Below are 15,726 nucleotides of genomic sequence, written 5' to 3'. Positions count from 1 at the left end.
TGCCTGCACTTCCAGAGCACACGTGTTCAATATCCAGGACACACATGGCAACTCATAACTGTCTGTAACTCCAGTTCCAGGGTTTCTGACATCATCACACAAACATACATGTAAGCAAAATACCAATGAACATAAAATAAAAATAAATTATATTTTAAAAAAAATCTTCAAAAAAAAAAAAAAAACCCAAAAGATAATGGCATATTATGGGGAGGCTTCAAGCAGATTTTAAACAACAGTCTTAAAATTAAATTTGTTTCATCTTCAAAATCAGCACTCCATTAAAACAGTGAAACCAGCCATCAATAATAAACAACATAATGTGGACTATTTATTTAGCACAGTTTTTATGGTTTCCAAATGTGAAGTATGTGTGTGTGTGTGTGTGTGTGTGTGTGTGTGTGTGTGTGTGCAATTATACTGTGTCAGAAAAACAGTAGACAAAAGTTCAAATTTAAGATTTAAAAATCTTCCTTAAATGCATGGTCCAAGGCACCGTGAGCCTGGTTAGTAATAACCTCACAAATGACATTTAAGTCTCATGTGCACTCTCTATCTTCGGGGGAGGCAATACTGGGTTTAGAACCTAGGGCTTTTATGGCTGCTGAGCAAACACTCTGGACGCCCCTAGCCCAGGCTCTACTTATGTTACTGGGTAACTAAAGGGCATCTGAGGTCTTTAATGTCACCTAGCTTTTCCCACCATCCTGACAACTTCTTTCAAGCCCACTGTATTTTATAATTTAGTTATTTCAGAACACAGATGTGCGTAAAATTAAGAACATTTTAAAAAGAAAATTCTATTTACCAATCACCACAAATCATATTTCAGAAAGCTATAAATGTCCCTCTTAGGACTGCTTTCATTGTATCCCATAGATTTTGGTGTGCTGACTTTTCATTTTCATTTGACTCCAGACATTAAAAAAAGTTTCCTTTTTGCTGGGCAGTGATGCACATCTTTAATCCCAGCACTCAGGAGGCAGAGGCATGTGGATCTCTGTGAGTTCAAGACCAGCCTGGTCTACAAAGCAAGTTCCAGGACAGCCAGGGCTATACAGAGGAACCCTGTCTCAAAAAATAAACAAACAAACAAACAAACAAACAAATAAATTCCTTATTGATTTCTTCAATGACCCATTCATCATTCTATAGTGTGTTGTTGTTTAATCTGCCTGAGTCTGTATTTCATAGTCTCTCTAAGGTGCTGACTTCCAGCTTTATTCATTGTAATCAGATAGAACACAAGTCATTATTTCAATTTGCCTATTTTGCTAAGATTTGCTTTGTGAGGCTCTAGAGAAAGTATCAAAGAAAGCAAGAACTGAACTCTGTGAAGAACCGTAACACAAGGGACACCCAGGAGAAGGATCTGAGAAGGAAACAAGACTGACTGGTCTGATACAGCAGAGCACTGTAGCTCAGATACGATGTTCTAAAGACGTACAAAAGGAGGGCATGCTGTGGGGGAAGGAAATAAAGGTGAGATGTAAGTTTAAATAGATGCCAGAATCTTAACCTTTAAATCTGTCTCAATTTCAACATGTCTACAGTTTCTTTTGTTTTCTTAGTTCTCTGCAAGTTATCTTTGTTCAGCTCCTATAAACTCAATCCCTACATCCAATTATTAGGGACTCCGCTGCTGTCCTCTGACTACCTTCAGGTCTGTCCAGTCTCACTACCTCATCTGGCTCTGCTTTGATTTTTAAAGTGTATTAATCATGTTCCAACTGATCTCTCTGCATGCATTTTTGCTCAACTTGAATTACTCTCTGCTACCTTAGATTACTTAGGCTGAATTACATGAATATATTTAACAGGCATAAGTTCAATAAATATTGAGTGTCTTCAGTGTGCCAGACTCTTCTAGATGCTGAAGACAAGTAGTGAACAGAACAAAATCCCTGTTCTTTTGGATCTAAAATTCTATCAGCAAAGGTACAGAGGGGAACAAGAGAAAATTTCTTTACCAGGTCAAGTAGCTACAAAAAACAACAGCTATGGTTTGACAATTAATTTATAAGAAATGGGTTAGAGCAATCCATTTGGAGATCTGAACAAGTACAAAAGAAAGAATAAAATGAAATTATCAACAAAAGTATTATTTCAAGTGATAGATAACATTTATATTAAATGATGAAAAAATAAATAAACAGGCTGGGGAAGAAACCAAGGATGTCCATGAAGTTGAGGAATGAGTGCTATGGTCAGAATGCCCCCAAATCTCATGTGCTGAAACTCAGGCCTCACTGTGGTAGTATTACTTACAAAGGCAAAGCCCTCATGAATTGGGCTTCAGAGAGAGATTGACCTTTTGCTTTCTAGCCCTTCTGTCATGTGAGGACATGGTATATTCCTCTACCAACAACTGCCAGATCACAGTCATAAGTACTTTAAAGGAGAAATAAATAGTTTCTAATGAAAACCATGGAGCAACCTAAATGATTAACAATATGAGACAGCTAAATAATTATAGGATATTAACACAATTAACTATCAGATATTAAATGTTAATTGGTAATTTTAAAAAAATGAAACACACACACACACAAGGGAAAACATTTTGTTCATGAATATATATATGTATAAAACCAAGCATGACATAATTAATGATATTTATCTTACCTTGGGGAGAAAGAAGGGAATTCGAGCAAGACAAGGAACAACAAAACATGCAGCTGTACTATAGAGTCCCCAAACCCACCCTACCTCACTCCAGACAGGGTCTTAATATGTAGCCTAGGCTGGCCTCAAACTCACAATCCTCCTGCTTCAGCTTCCCAAATGCTGGGATTACAAGCATATGCTACCATGCTCAGCTTGTATCTACAGTGTTTTATTTCTTAAAAGAAGATCTGAAGACAAACATTACAAAATGTTGAGACAGGGAAAAGGCAGATCATTATGAGTACATAAGTATTCCCTTATTCCCTATCTCTGGAATAGTTCAGAAAATAAAAAGGTGTATTATATAACATATTATATTATTACTATTAATGGTGCTCACTCCTACAAAACTACAGGAATGTGTGCCCAACAAATCTTTCAGTCTTCTGTAACAGCTCACAATCTGTGTGTTAGATGAGACTTGAAAAGCACCCAACATTTTCTCAACTGGGTGTTATGTGATAGGGAATATGTGATAGGAAAAAAATCAAAAAAACAAAATTGACACAACAGCCTTAGATATCCACACATCTCTATCAAAGGCATTTAGGCTGCTATAATGAGAGTCATGAGTAAGTATTTTCTTTTCTTTTTTTTGAAACAAGGTTTCTCTATGTAGCTTTGGACCCTGTCCTGGGACTCTCTCTGTAGACGAGGCTGGCCTCAAACTCACAGAGATCCATCTGCCTCTGCCTCCCAGGTGCTGGAACTAAAGGCATGTGCCACTAATGCCCGGCATAATTATTTTCTTATCTATATTTTCTTTCTTTCTTTCTATTTTTTTTAAGGCAGATTTTATCTCTATAGTCCTGGAACTCATTCTGGTTTTTTCTTTTTTTTTTTTTTTAATGCTAAATGCCGTTTATTGAAGGAAGGAGGTCTTAAATACAGGCTTACAGCACAATGGGAGAACCCCGGAGGGCAGAAGTTCGCTACCGATGTTTTACAATCTTGTATCTAAGCTGTTAACGCCCATTATACAGGATACACAGACAAGGAACTTCCCTTAAACATTCAGGAGGGTGGAACCCGGAAGGGAATTAGTATAGGGAGGATATCAAGGTCAAGGTCAGCAAGCAAGGCAACAGTTACCCAAAACAGGGGCCAGGGCCCTACAGGTCCCCCTTTTACTAATAAATGAGCTTCTGACTTAGGTTGTGTGGGACGTCAGCAGGTCACCTTACCTGTCATGGAGACGCCTGCCCAGGCCACACAGGCGCTCTGTCTTAGGTTGGTGAGCGCCCCCCAGGCATTACCCATCTCTGAATACTCATTATCATGCAGGCTCAATTGTGTGTGAGCTGCAGAGTTAACTGCTGCCAAAGACTGGAACTCATTCTGTAGACTAGGCTGGCCTTCGAGATCCACCTGTCTCCTAAGTGATGGGATTAAAGGTGTGTGCTACCACCACTCAGCTTCTAATTTTTCATGAATAGCATTACTTATAAAAACAGAAATGTGTTTTAAAGGTAGAAAAGCAAATCAACCAAATGTCTTGTTTATGTAATTCTTAAATTTTTAAAAATTTCTTCATATCTTTTTCCTATCATTTTCATTTACTTCTTCTCAATTCCTACAAAAAAATAAGACCATGAAACAGTGCTCAACATTTGTATACACATCCATACATTAAAACAAAAACAAAAACAAAAAAACAACCAACAACCCTGTTCTGTTCTTTATAGACGAAAGAGAAGACATATGTCAGCATAAAAAAGACCCATACCTACTGCATTCCATATCTTCAGGCCAAGGAACACCAAACATCTCCATGAGCTTTGAACACTCGCTATAGGCACGCTGACATAGCCTACGACAGGGCAGTGTGACACGTCCATATTCCATACAAATAGGGGCATAGAGTGCACAAAGAAATGGCCGAAAATCCCGAGAACAGTCCAGATTCACCATAGGGTGGAATGGCTAGGAAAAAGTTAAAATTGAATAATTAGATAAAGGGCTTTAGATAAGTTGAGTGTTTGTTAATAACCTGAGTTTCTTTTTTACTAATCTTTTAAAAAATTTCAAGGCTATTAATATCTCTAAGATTTTAAAAAAATAAAATAAAATGCAAGATACACAGAAAAACCTTGTTTCGAAAAAAAAAAGAACCAAATAGATAGGTAGATAGATAGATAGATAGATAGATAGATAGATAGATAGATAGATAAAATGCTCCCTGAGCTACTTCTCAAGAGTCTAATTTGGTTAAATCCAAGGACTATGACAAAACTGATAAATCCTTGTACAAATTTAAGTGTTACAGGTAATATTAATGAAGAAGCAGGTTGGGAATTACTAATAATATAATCCATTTAATATAGGAAAAAGAAAAAATATATAAGATACTCACTAAAGCTCAAGAATGATTACAGTTTTATTATTTGGTGGTAGGACTGTAAGGGTTTTAATTTCCTTTATTTATTTATTTTTGGTTTCTCAAGACAGGGTTTCTCTGTGTAGCTTTGCACCTTTCCTGGAACTCGCTTTGGAGACCAGGCTGGCCTCGAACTCACAGAGATCCGCCTGCCTCCTGAGTGCCGGGATAAAAGGCTTGCACCACCACCGCCTGGCTTTAATTTCCTTTTATGTATTTTAATTAACACCTATCAAAAAGAGTGAATTAGCAGCAGCAAGGGGTTCTGGGAAGGGTAGAAGAAAGAAGACAGGTAGTTATACTGTAAAGGATGGAAGTTGGAAAGGCCTCTCCATAATTGCACACAGTAAAGAGTGTTCTGGTTGAGAAAAGTCTCTCACCTTCTGCTGATCAATTCTTTTTTTTTTCCCTAAACATAAAACAAACAAACAAACTTCCACACAATTATTTAAACTAAAATCAAATGTTGTAAATACAGCTAATGCTATAATTTGATACTAAGTTAATGAAAAGAAAACTCATGGACCCAAACATAAAACTAGTCTAAGATACCTACTGTAACCAGAGGAACTGATTAAATATTCCCCCCAAAAGTACACCTAGATTTCCGACTATTGAATATTTTTCCAGTTGTTTATAAAATAAATTGAGCTACAGTCGATTGTGAACTGGTTATACTCTCACCACTGGTTTATATAACGAGTAAGAATGATTATTTCTATATACAGTATAATCAGAAAACCAAGAGTCAGTTAAATCAATGCCAAAGAAACTAACTGTAAAGCATATGTAACTAATATATAACAATCAACAATCACTTCCAATTATGATAGCTTCCATGAAGAACTTAAAAGAGAAAGTTTTAAGCTACCCATTTAAGCTGCTGAAGAACTACTCATGAAAAAGTACTAAGGACCATGAGCTCAAATAGCAGGGGGTGCGGCCACATGGCATGAGAGGGCAGCCATGTTCCCATGAAGGCACTGGCTGAACGTGGGAGTACGGCAAGAGGTTGAGAATCAAGCTGCCTATGCTGGTGCTAAGGAACTGAGAAAAATGAAAATGTAAAAGAAAGAGCAACAAAAGGAATGAGTATATGGAAATACATTAACAAATACTTTACCCTGACAAAAATACATATATATTTAAAATAAATATGTATAACAATAAAATGGAAAAGTTGAGTCAGGAGTAGTTGAAGTAATTATTTTATTAGGATATTGTAAATCAAAAGACTTGTAATTTTTAAGGTAAGCACTACAAGAATAGACAACAACAAAGTAACAGAAATGGAAAAAAGAATTAACATAGAAGGCAAGATGGGAGAGGAAAGCACAGTGTGAACAGAACCTCAAATAAAAACAATATATTTACAATCACACACACACAAAAAGTGCCAGGTGTAGTGATAGAAGCCTAGAATTACAGCACATGAGCGACTAAGGCGGGAAGATTAGTTCAAGGTCAGTTCAAGACACTGTCTCAAAAACAATGAATAAAATATTGAGTATAAGCCCACAACACATGCATAGTATTTGTTAACTGAAAATTAAAATGATGAGAGAAACTGAGATGATCCAAATATATGGAGATATAAATAGAGTGGCTTAAGCAACAGAATTTCACTATCTCTGGTTCTGGAACTCTTAGTCTGAGATTAGGGTGTTAGTGGGACCACATCTAAAGGCACAGAGAACAACCTGTCCCAGAACTCTCTACTTCGGTAGTTTTTAGGTTGCAGGGTCACTTCACTCAGCACTCTCCCCACTCTACTGTAGTAGAGTTTTTGTGGTTTTGTGTGTCAACCTGACACGAGCTAGAGTCATCAGAGAGAAAGGAGCCTCAGTTGAGGAAATGCCTCCATGAGATCCAGCTGTAAGGTATTTTCTCAATTAATGATCAATTTGGGAAGGCCCAGCCCATGGTGGGTAGTGTAATCTCTGGGCTGGTGGTCCTAAGGTTCTGTAGGAAAGCAGGCTAAGCAAGTCAGAGGAAGCAAGCTAATAAGCAGCATCCCTTCGTGGCCTCCACATCAGCTCCTGCCTCCAGGATCCTGTCCTGTTTTAGTTCTGACTTTCCTGTTCTGACTTTCTTCAGTGATGAACAGCAATGTCGAAGTGTAATCTGAATAAACCCTTTCTTCTCCAACTTGCTTTATGGTCATGATGTTTCATCACAGCAATAGAAACCCTAAGAGTTATCATTTTTCTTGGAGGTGTGTCTTTCTCTATGCCCAAATTTCCCTTTTATCTAAGAGGACTAGTCATATCACATTAAGAGGCCCTGTACTTCAGTATTACTTCATCCTAATTACATCTGGAATGATCCTATTTTTGTAGACACAATGTGAGGCACTAGGTTTAAGACTCCAACATACGATGCATTTCAGTGAGACACAAACCCATAAGGTAACTAACTGTTCATGGACTAGAAGAGTTCATGTAAAGATGCCAACTCTCCCCACAAATCATCTCTAAAATTTAATGAAATATTTTTTATGTATGAGGCCCTGGGTTTGATCTTCAGCTCACCAAATATTTACATACTTACAAACTTAGCATGACTTTTAGCAGCAAAAGCAAGATTTTTCTAAATCTTAAGACAAAGAGTATAGTGTTTTAAACAAATGACACTTCAATTAATGAATATTCATAAGCCAAAAAATTAGCCATGCCCTAATACAAAAATTACCTCAAAATTTATCATTGATTTCAATGTAAAACATAGAACAATGGAAAACACAATAAAAAGATAATGACAAAGCCTATGCACACTCTTATATAGAGACAAGTGAATACATATAAAAACTGGTAAAGGAGAAACCCTAACTAAGACACTAAGACAGAAGTTGGTACCAGGAACTAAGGTATTGCTGTTATAGGCCTGACCATGCTTTTGTTCAGAGGACTGTGCACTTTGTGAGTTTGGATTAGAAAAGTAGTTGAACGTTTTAAGTGGAGCTTAATGGACCATCCTAGTAGGAACATGGAAGACAGTGGTGCTGAGGGTGTGTCTTAGCTAGTTTCTATTGCTGAGAAGAGACACCAGGACCACAGCAACTCTTATAAAGGAAAACATTTAATTACAGTTTCAGATGTCTAGTCCATCATTATCATGGTGGGACACGGTGGCATGCAGGCAGAAATGGTGCTGGAGAAGGAGCTGAGAGTTCTACATTTTGATCCAAAGGTAGCAGAAGCAACTGTATGTCACACTGAGCATAGCTTGAGCAAAGGATATCTCAAAGCCCACCCTAAACTTCCTCCTACAAGGTCTAGGCATGGGGGTACACACCTTTAATCCCAGTACCCAGAATGCAGAGGTTGGTGGATCTCTGAGTTTGAGGCCAGCCTGGTCTACAGAACAAACTCCAGAACAGCCAAGCTTAGGCAGTGAAGTAAACCATCGAAAACAGAAAGATGGTGAAGATCTAATTGAACATGGGGACTATGTTCCAGCTCCAGCAAGCAGCAGAACTTGGCAGCTTAGGCCATGTAGTTCTGGCTTTAGAGTCAAGGATAGAAGAAAGGGGTTATAGAATCTCCCTTTGCAACTAAGAAAAGCTGCTGAGGCCACGCATGTATCAGGGGTGTCCCTGAATGGAGGCCTAGAGAGGCCACTGTGTGAAGCTATGAAGTTAAAGCCTGTATTGCCTTGGAGACCCCAAGATGTTGGAGATGCCAGAGTCGTGGGATACCTGCTGAGGAGAGCTGCTAACAGGGAGTGGAACCAGCCCAAGAAAAAGTATGTTACAGTCAACAAAGACAAAAGGAGTTGAAAATCTGAAGAGCATTTTGACATCAGACACAAAGATGCAGTTTGGAGTTTTCCCAGCTGGTTTTCAGCTTTGCTTTGGCTCAGTATTTATTCACTATCCTCCCCTTCCTACATTTTGGAATGATAATGTATATCCTGTGCCATTATATGTTTGAGTATGCGATCTGTTTTTTTATTTTGACTTTAAAGGGGATTACAGTTAAGAAACCACAGGAATCTCAGAAGAGACTTTTTAACTTTAGACTTTTAACACTGTTGAGACTATGTCAGAGTGTGGGGACTTTTGAAGTTGGACTAAATGCATTTTGTATTATGTTACAATTTATAAGCCTATGGAGAACAGGGAATGGAATGTGGTGGTTTGGATAGATATGTCCCCAATAGACTCATGTGTTTGAATGCTTGACCTATGGAGAGTGGCACTATTGGGAGGTGTGGCCTTGTTGGAGGAAGTGTGTTACTGTAGGGGTGGGCTTGGGGGTCTCTTATGTTCAAGCTATGCCCAGTGTGGGACACAGTTCACTTCCTGTTGCCTGTGGGTCAAGATATAGAACTCTCAGCTACCTCTCCAGCACCATGACTGACTACATGCTGCCATGTTTCCTGTCATGATGATAATGGACTAAACCTCTGAAACTGTAAGCCAGGTGCAATTAAATGTTTTCCTTTATAAGAGTTGCTGTGGTCATGGTGTCTCTTCATAGCAATAGAAACCCTAACTAAGAAAGCTCAGAAAGTATAACTGATAGCCGTGCAAGCTTGACAACCTGAGTTAGATACTCAGAAGCACATGGATGCTGTAGCATGCCATCTGTAATCCCAACTTTCCCACAGAGAGATGGACACAGAGACAGGAGAACTACCTGGAAGTTCAAGAGCCAGCTAGCCTGGAGTACACAGCACAGAAGCAGATCAGCAAGAGAGACCCTATCTCAAGAAGACAGAAGGCAAGAACTGATTCTTGAAAGTTGTCCTCTGACCTCCACACCTGTGCTATGGCACATATCCTGCACACATACAACCATTAAAAAAAACAAAAAAACAAAAAAACTGCAACCCACAGAACCAGGGAGGCTACATAGCAGGGGGGACCCTAGGATGACTGTGGCTTATAATAAGTTTTGGTTTTACTCAATTACTGGGCAAGCCTCAGTGCAACATTTCACTATTCGGATAAGAATTTGTACTGTATCAAGCTGATAATAGAAAAATAAATAAATAATTTTTTTAAAAAATTTTTTAAAAAATTAAAAAAAACTAGTGAAAAATGACAAGGTTTACACATACACTGAGCCAATGTTAACTAAGAGCATAACTATATAACATTAAGACCAGAGGGAGAGAGGAAGGGAGAGGGAGAGAGACAGAGAAAATGATAATGTATTTTTCAGAATTATTACAAGGTAACACGTTCTTAGAAATAAAACTAAAAACATCCATGTGTGTATGGGGGGTGTTAAATTGTACTTCATAACCAGGCGGTGGTGGTGTATGCCTTTAATCCCAGCACTCGGAAGGCAGAGCCGGGAGGATCTCTGTGAGTTCGAGGCCAGCCTGGTCTACAGAGCAAGATCCAGGATAGGCACCAAAACTACACAGAGAAACCCTGTCTCGAAAAACAAAAAAAAGAGAGAGAGAGAGAGAGAGAGAGAGAGAGAGAATTGACTCCTAAATATCATTCTTTGGTCTTCACAATCATGCTGTGGCACACCCCCTCCACACACACATTAATAATAAGTAAAAGTTTAACTCACGACTCCAAAGTAAAATATAAGGGAACCATAAGAATAGAAAAATGATTATGGGGGGGAGGTAATAGAATACATGAGGCATTAAAGTTGAAAGGGGTAGAAGGACATGACAAGGGAGCAGAAGAGGAGGTTCAGCAAAAACAATGAAACCTGTTACTTTATAGCTAATCTAAACTTTTTTTTTAACAAAGTGGGAAAATATAATCAGAAAATAAGAATAAAGCTTAAACAGTTATTTCAACAAATGAAATGCACATGAAACAGTACTACATATATACCTGCCCTGCTAAAGACAAAAAGAGTTGTAATACCAAATAGTGGCAAGAACATAAAAACAGATACACTATACATATCCTTCAGGTAGGAATGTAAAATGAGTTTACAATCACTGTGGTTTCTTAAAACCCAATCACATTCCTGGTCCTTTATCCCAGAGAAATGAAAAGTTATGTCCACACAAAAACATGTCAGAAATGCTTACATGAGTTTTATTTGTAATAGCAAAGACCTAGAAAAAAGCATAAATCTTTCAATGTTAACTAGGTATCACAAGTTTATAAAACAGTAAGATTAGGGCAGGAAAGAGAAAAAGGGATATATGTAATCTCTGTGTACTGTTTTGGCAACTTCCTAAGAGCCTATAATTATTTAAAAACTAAAGGCAAAGTTAACAGCACTTGGGAGGCAGTGGCATGCAGATCTCTGTGAGTGTGAGGTCAGACTAGTCTACACAGCAAGTTCCAAGTCAGCCTAGACTACACAGTGTGACGCTGTCTCAAAAAAAATGAGTAGGGAATTACATTCACATGCTGCTGATATATGTACACATATGACAAACATGCACATGTATGTGTGATAATAAGCAAAATGTAAAATACCATATGATGGGGTATCATTGTTTATATATATTATCAAATCCTCCACCTGAGTATATGATCATAAATTATAAAATTTGTTTTAATGACTATTTTGTGTGTTTGCACTGAGCTACAAATACCTTGAGGTAGAGTTTGGCTGATATTAACACAGTATGACAGGCACTATTCAAAGTACCTCACACACATTATTTCATTTCAATCACACAATTCCACACAGTAAACACAAAATGCTAACTTGTCCAAAGTCATACAACTATGAACATGAATCCAAGTCCAGTCAAACCTTGACGTTTTTAGCTATATCCCTTGTACTTAACCAATTTGTTTCATTTAACCTCTACGCTTTAGTTTTCCCCTTTTATAAATAGTCTTAACACATACAGAACATAACTAATAAATAATACTTATAAATAAGATAGGGAGGGGCTGAAGAGATAGATCAGTGATTAAGAGCACTGGCTGCTCTCCCAGAGGTCCTGAGTTCAATTCCCAGCAACCACATAGTGGCTCACAGCCATCTATAATTTGATCTGGTGCCCTCTTCTGGCATGCAGGCAGAACACTGTATACATAATAAATAAATCTTAAAAAAAAAAAAAAAAAAGATAGGGAATAATTTCAAGTATAGTAGGGCTACAGCAGGCTGATTTGGTTCCCTGTTCTCAACTGTCAAATGGAGAACTCAACTGGAATATTTTTAAGATGCCAAACCAAGTAGATGACATCAAAACTGTGAGGCTAGGTGAAAGAAACAATATAAAAAGTAGATACTAGCCGGGCGGTGGTGGCACACGCCTTTAATCCCAGCACTCGGGAGGCAGAGCCAGGCGGATCTCTGTGAGTTCGAGGCCAGCCTGGGCTACCAAGTAAGTCCCAGGAAAGGCACAAAGCTACACAGAGAAACCCTGTCTCGAAAAACAAAACAAAACAAAACAAAACAAAACAAAACAAAAAAGTAGATACTGTGCGCCTGGAGCGACGGCTCAGCAGGTAAGAGCACAAACTGCTGCTGGAGAGGACAGAGTTCAGGTTCCGCCACCCACATCAGGCGGCTCACAACCACCTGTAAGTCCAGCACCAGGGGATCTAATGGCCACTTCTTACCTCCATGGGCACTGTACCTATGTGTGTGTGTATCTGATGAACCCACAATCAGATACACACACACATAACTGAAACTAAAACTAAACTCTAACAAAGTAGATGCTGTATGAGCCCATGTCTATACAACATTAGTGTGCACACTAATCCATAAGGACAGAGCACATCTGCAATGGCTGGAAGCATGAGCATACGGGCACCACAAAGGGCTGTAAGGCTTCTGATGGGGCAGAAATGTTCTACTCTTGGATAATGACGATGGTGTCAGAGGAGCTGTTAAAACTCATCAAAGGAAACACTTTAAATCAGTGTAGTTTGTTAGACATGGTACAACTCAATGAAGCTGTTCTAAAAACGAAGTATTAGTACTTTTAAAATAAGCAAATCACCTTGATCTTAACCTTAACATTTTTAACCTGGCAAAATAAAAATTAAATGACGTGGCCTAGTCACTTAGGTTGAGAACACATATATAATAACATAAGGAACAGTACTCACAATCTATGAAATAGAGAAAGGTACTTGGCTGACTGAATTCTAAATGATTCTTCTTGAGTGTTTCTCTAAGCAGTGATGTTTTCATTCCCTAAATCAAGACTAGAGTGTAGGAAGTTTACAAACTGGAAAGTAACTTTCTAAAACTAGATTTCTGATTTCTACAACAAAGGTGCACTACATGGAACCTTACATTCTTTGTTTAAATTCAAATCAACCAAGTCTTTGTGCTCCCATTCTTTCTTCTCTCAAATTTCCATTCGTTACCATAGCAACCTGCTAACTGACAAGCCTTCAAGCATAGCAACAGTCCAAGCTTAGCAAGGGTGTGAAAAGGGGACAGTGTCAAAGGCCAAAATCTGACTCAGGAGAATCAGAATTCCAATCTTTGTCCCTGTACAAAGGGCCTGGTAACCATAGAAACTGGGCCATACTGGGTTTGGGAATAGCATGACTAAATTCACTAAATGTGAACCAACGTGGAACAGCCTTGAAAATTCAAAATCACTATTCATAGCTACTTTAGAACCAACTAGAATAAGAAGTTATTCCAAACAACTTATAAAAATAATTTTATGTAAGTAGAACCATAAAAGAATTAAAAAAAAAAAAAAAAAAAAAAAAAGAAAGCAAAGCAAAGCAAAACCCAAAGCCCAAGCTCCCTTTCTGGACAATAGTTCCTGATGATGCAAGGCCCAAAACTCTTGAGATTTATTTTTTTGTCTTGAAAAAATAAACCAAACCAAAAAACCTTTAGGTTTTTAAAAACACCTTTAATTCAGTAACAACTTTTTCATTTTCAAACCTTAATTTAAAAAAATGTACCGTGGTAGTCTACACACTGCTAATAGCTTGGGAAATTGAATAATCTGTTTTGAAATACACCATTATCATAGGAATCCACTTACTTTCTAAAGTCAAAGTGGAGTTCCTAAAACAGTACACAGGGTTTACTCTTCTTTAGTGAGTAAATTTTTAATATTTCCACTATAGTGGAGAGTTCTGGATTATGACATATTTAAAAAACAATACTTCACAAGTCAAATTCTACTCCATTTAATAATCTGATTTAAAGCAAGAATTTTAAAGGAGTCCTTTAATGCAATTTATCATAAGTAAATCAATTCAAAATGTCTAAAAATCATTATTTTTGTTCCTAAAAACAGAAATGACTGAAAATAATTCTCTACTACCTGCATGTATAGTTGTTTTAATTTAAAAGCTTCTTAATTCTGTTTGGCTTACCCTAGTCATAAAACTGGTTTCTAAAGCCATACCTATCAGGGCTGGGGATATAGGTCAATGTAACAATAAAATAGATCATTTCACTACATTGTTTAGAGAAAAAAATCTTATAAACACTAACCTAAACAAAAGATAATAAGGAAAGTAAATATGGTGGACAATGAATGTATTCTAGAGATTAAAAACATGAACTCAGTCAGGCAGTGGTGGCACATGCCTTTAATCCCAGCACTCGGGAGACAGAAGCAGGTAGATCTCTGTGATTTCGAGACAAGCCTGGTCTATAGAGAGTTCCCAGGGCTACACAGAGAAGCCCTGTCTCAGAAAACAAATAAACAAACAAAAAACAAGAATAAAAAACCATGAACTCAAAAAGAAATTTTATTTTCTAAAATGCCTATCCATAAATGTGGATCAGTATTGTTACATTGGAGTACATTCAAAATTTCAAAAGCTGTTACTTTCGTTCCTAAAAATTAGAAAAAACTGCAAATAATTCCCCACTACCTGTATATAGAGTGGTGGTGTTGTTGTTTTTGAAACCAGAACATTTATGACTGACTGAAATCTTCAAGATGAACTGGGTACTTCCCTCATGGAATCCATGTCTGAATCTTCGCCAGACAATTTTAGGTGCCTATCCACCCAGTCCTGGTAGTGTTTTGGAGCTTAGCCTTGGCACCCTAGTTACACTTTCTCTATCGCTTAGCAGTGTAGCCACATTTGTCACAGGTTGACTTCTGAAGGTGAAAGGCCTTGGAGCCACAGCAGGGGCACAATATGTGTATCTTATTGGGACACTTTCCAAAGGATGATATTCCTTTTGTCATCTTCTTTCGTTAACACCAAACACACCGGAAGAGAAAGCACTTCTTTTGTTTTTGTTTTTAATATAGAAGAAGGTTCTTATATTTCTCTGTCCTAATTAGGGCTACTATTGCTGTGATGAAACACCATGACCCAAGCAACTTGGGGAGGAAAGAGTTTATTTGGCTTACACTTTCATATCATTGTTCATCATTGGAGGAAATCAGGACAGGAACCTAAACAGGGCAGGAACCTGGAGCAGGAGCAGAGGCAGAGGCCAGGGAGGGGTGCTGCTTCCTGGCTTGTTCCTCATGGCTTGCTCAGCCTGCTTTCTTATAGAACCCAGGACCACAGCCCAGAGGTGGCCCCACCCACAATGGGCTGGGCCCTCCCCCATCAATCACTAATTAAGAAAATACTCTATAGGCTTATGTACAGCCTGATGTTAAGGAGGCATTTTTTTAATTGAGGTTTCTTCTTCTCAGATACTATGGCTTGTGTCAAATGGGCTTAAAACTAGCCTGCACAACATCATACATGTTTTAGCTAAGCCACACACCCTCCTGCACTTTTTTTTTAACTTGACAATAGATCAAGAACAACAGAATTTGAACAAGCAAAGGTATAC

At 38.0% G+C, this 15,726-nt stretch overlaps 1 protein-coding gene across 3 annotated transcripts in view; it reads right to left on the bottom strand.

The window, feature by feature from the left end:
• The window catches only part of Fzd3 (frizzled class receptor 3), a 64,239-nt gene that overhangs the window by 35,865 nt on the left and 12,648 nt on the right, over positions 1 to 15,726 (bottom strand). The window contains exons 1-2 of one of the 3 annotated variants that reach the window (XM_059273460.1): positions 13,050 to 13,395; positions 4,394 to 4,590 (exon numbers count right to left, since the gene is read on the bottom strand). In XM_059273460.1, coding sequence (XP_059129443.1) covers positions 4,394 to 4,578 — 185 coding nt within the window. In that variant the 5' untranslated portion in view covers positions 4,579 to 4,590; positions 13,050 to 13,395. Of the gene's footprint in view, positions 1 to 4,393; positions 4,591 to 13,049; positions 13,396 to 15,726 lie in introns of those variants that run through there. The other 2 variants (XM_059273458.1, XM_059273461.1) reach the window with 2 other exon arrangements.

This window comes from Peromyscus eremicus, chromosome 9 (genome assembly GCF_949786415.1).
Source record: "Peromyscus eremicus chromosome 9, PerEre_H2_v1, whole genome shotgun sequence".
In the NCBI taxonomy this organism is placed as follows: domain Eukaryota; kingdom Metazoa; phylum Chordata; class Mammalia; order Rodentia; family Cricetidae; genus Peromyscus; species Peromyscus eremicus.
Note: the sequence above shows the minus strand (reverse complement) of the source record. Positions and strands in the feature narration are given on the sequence as shown.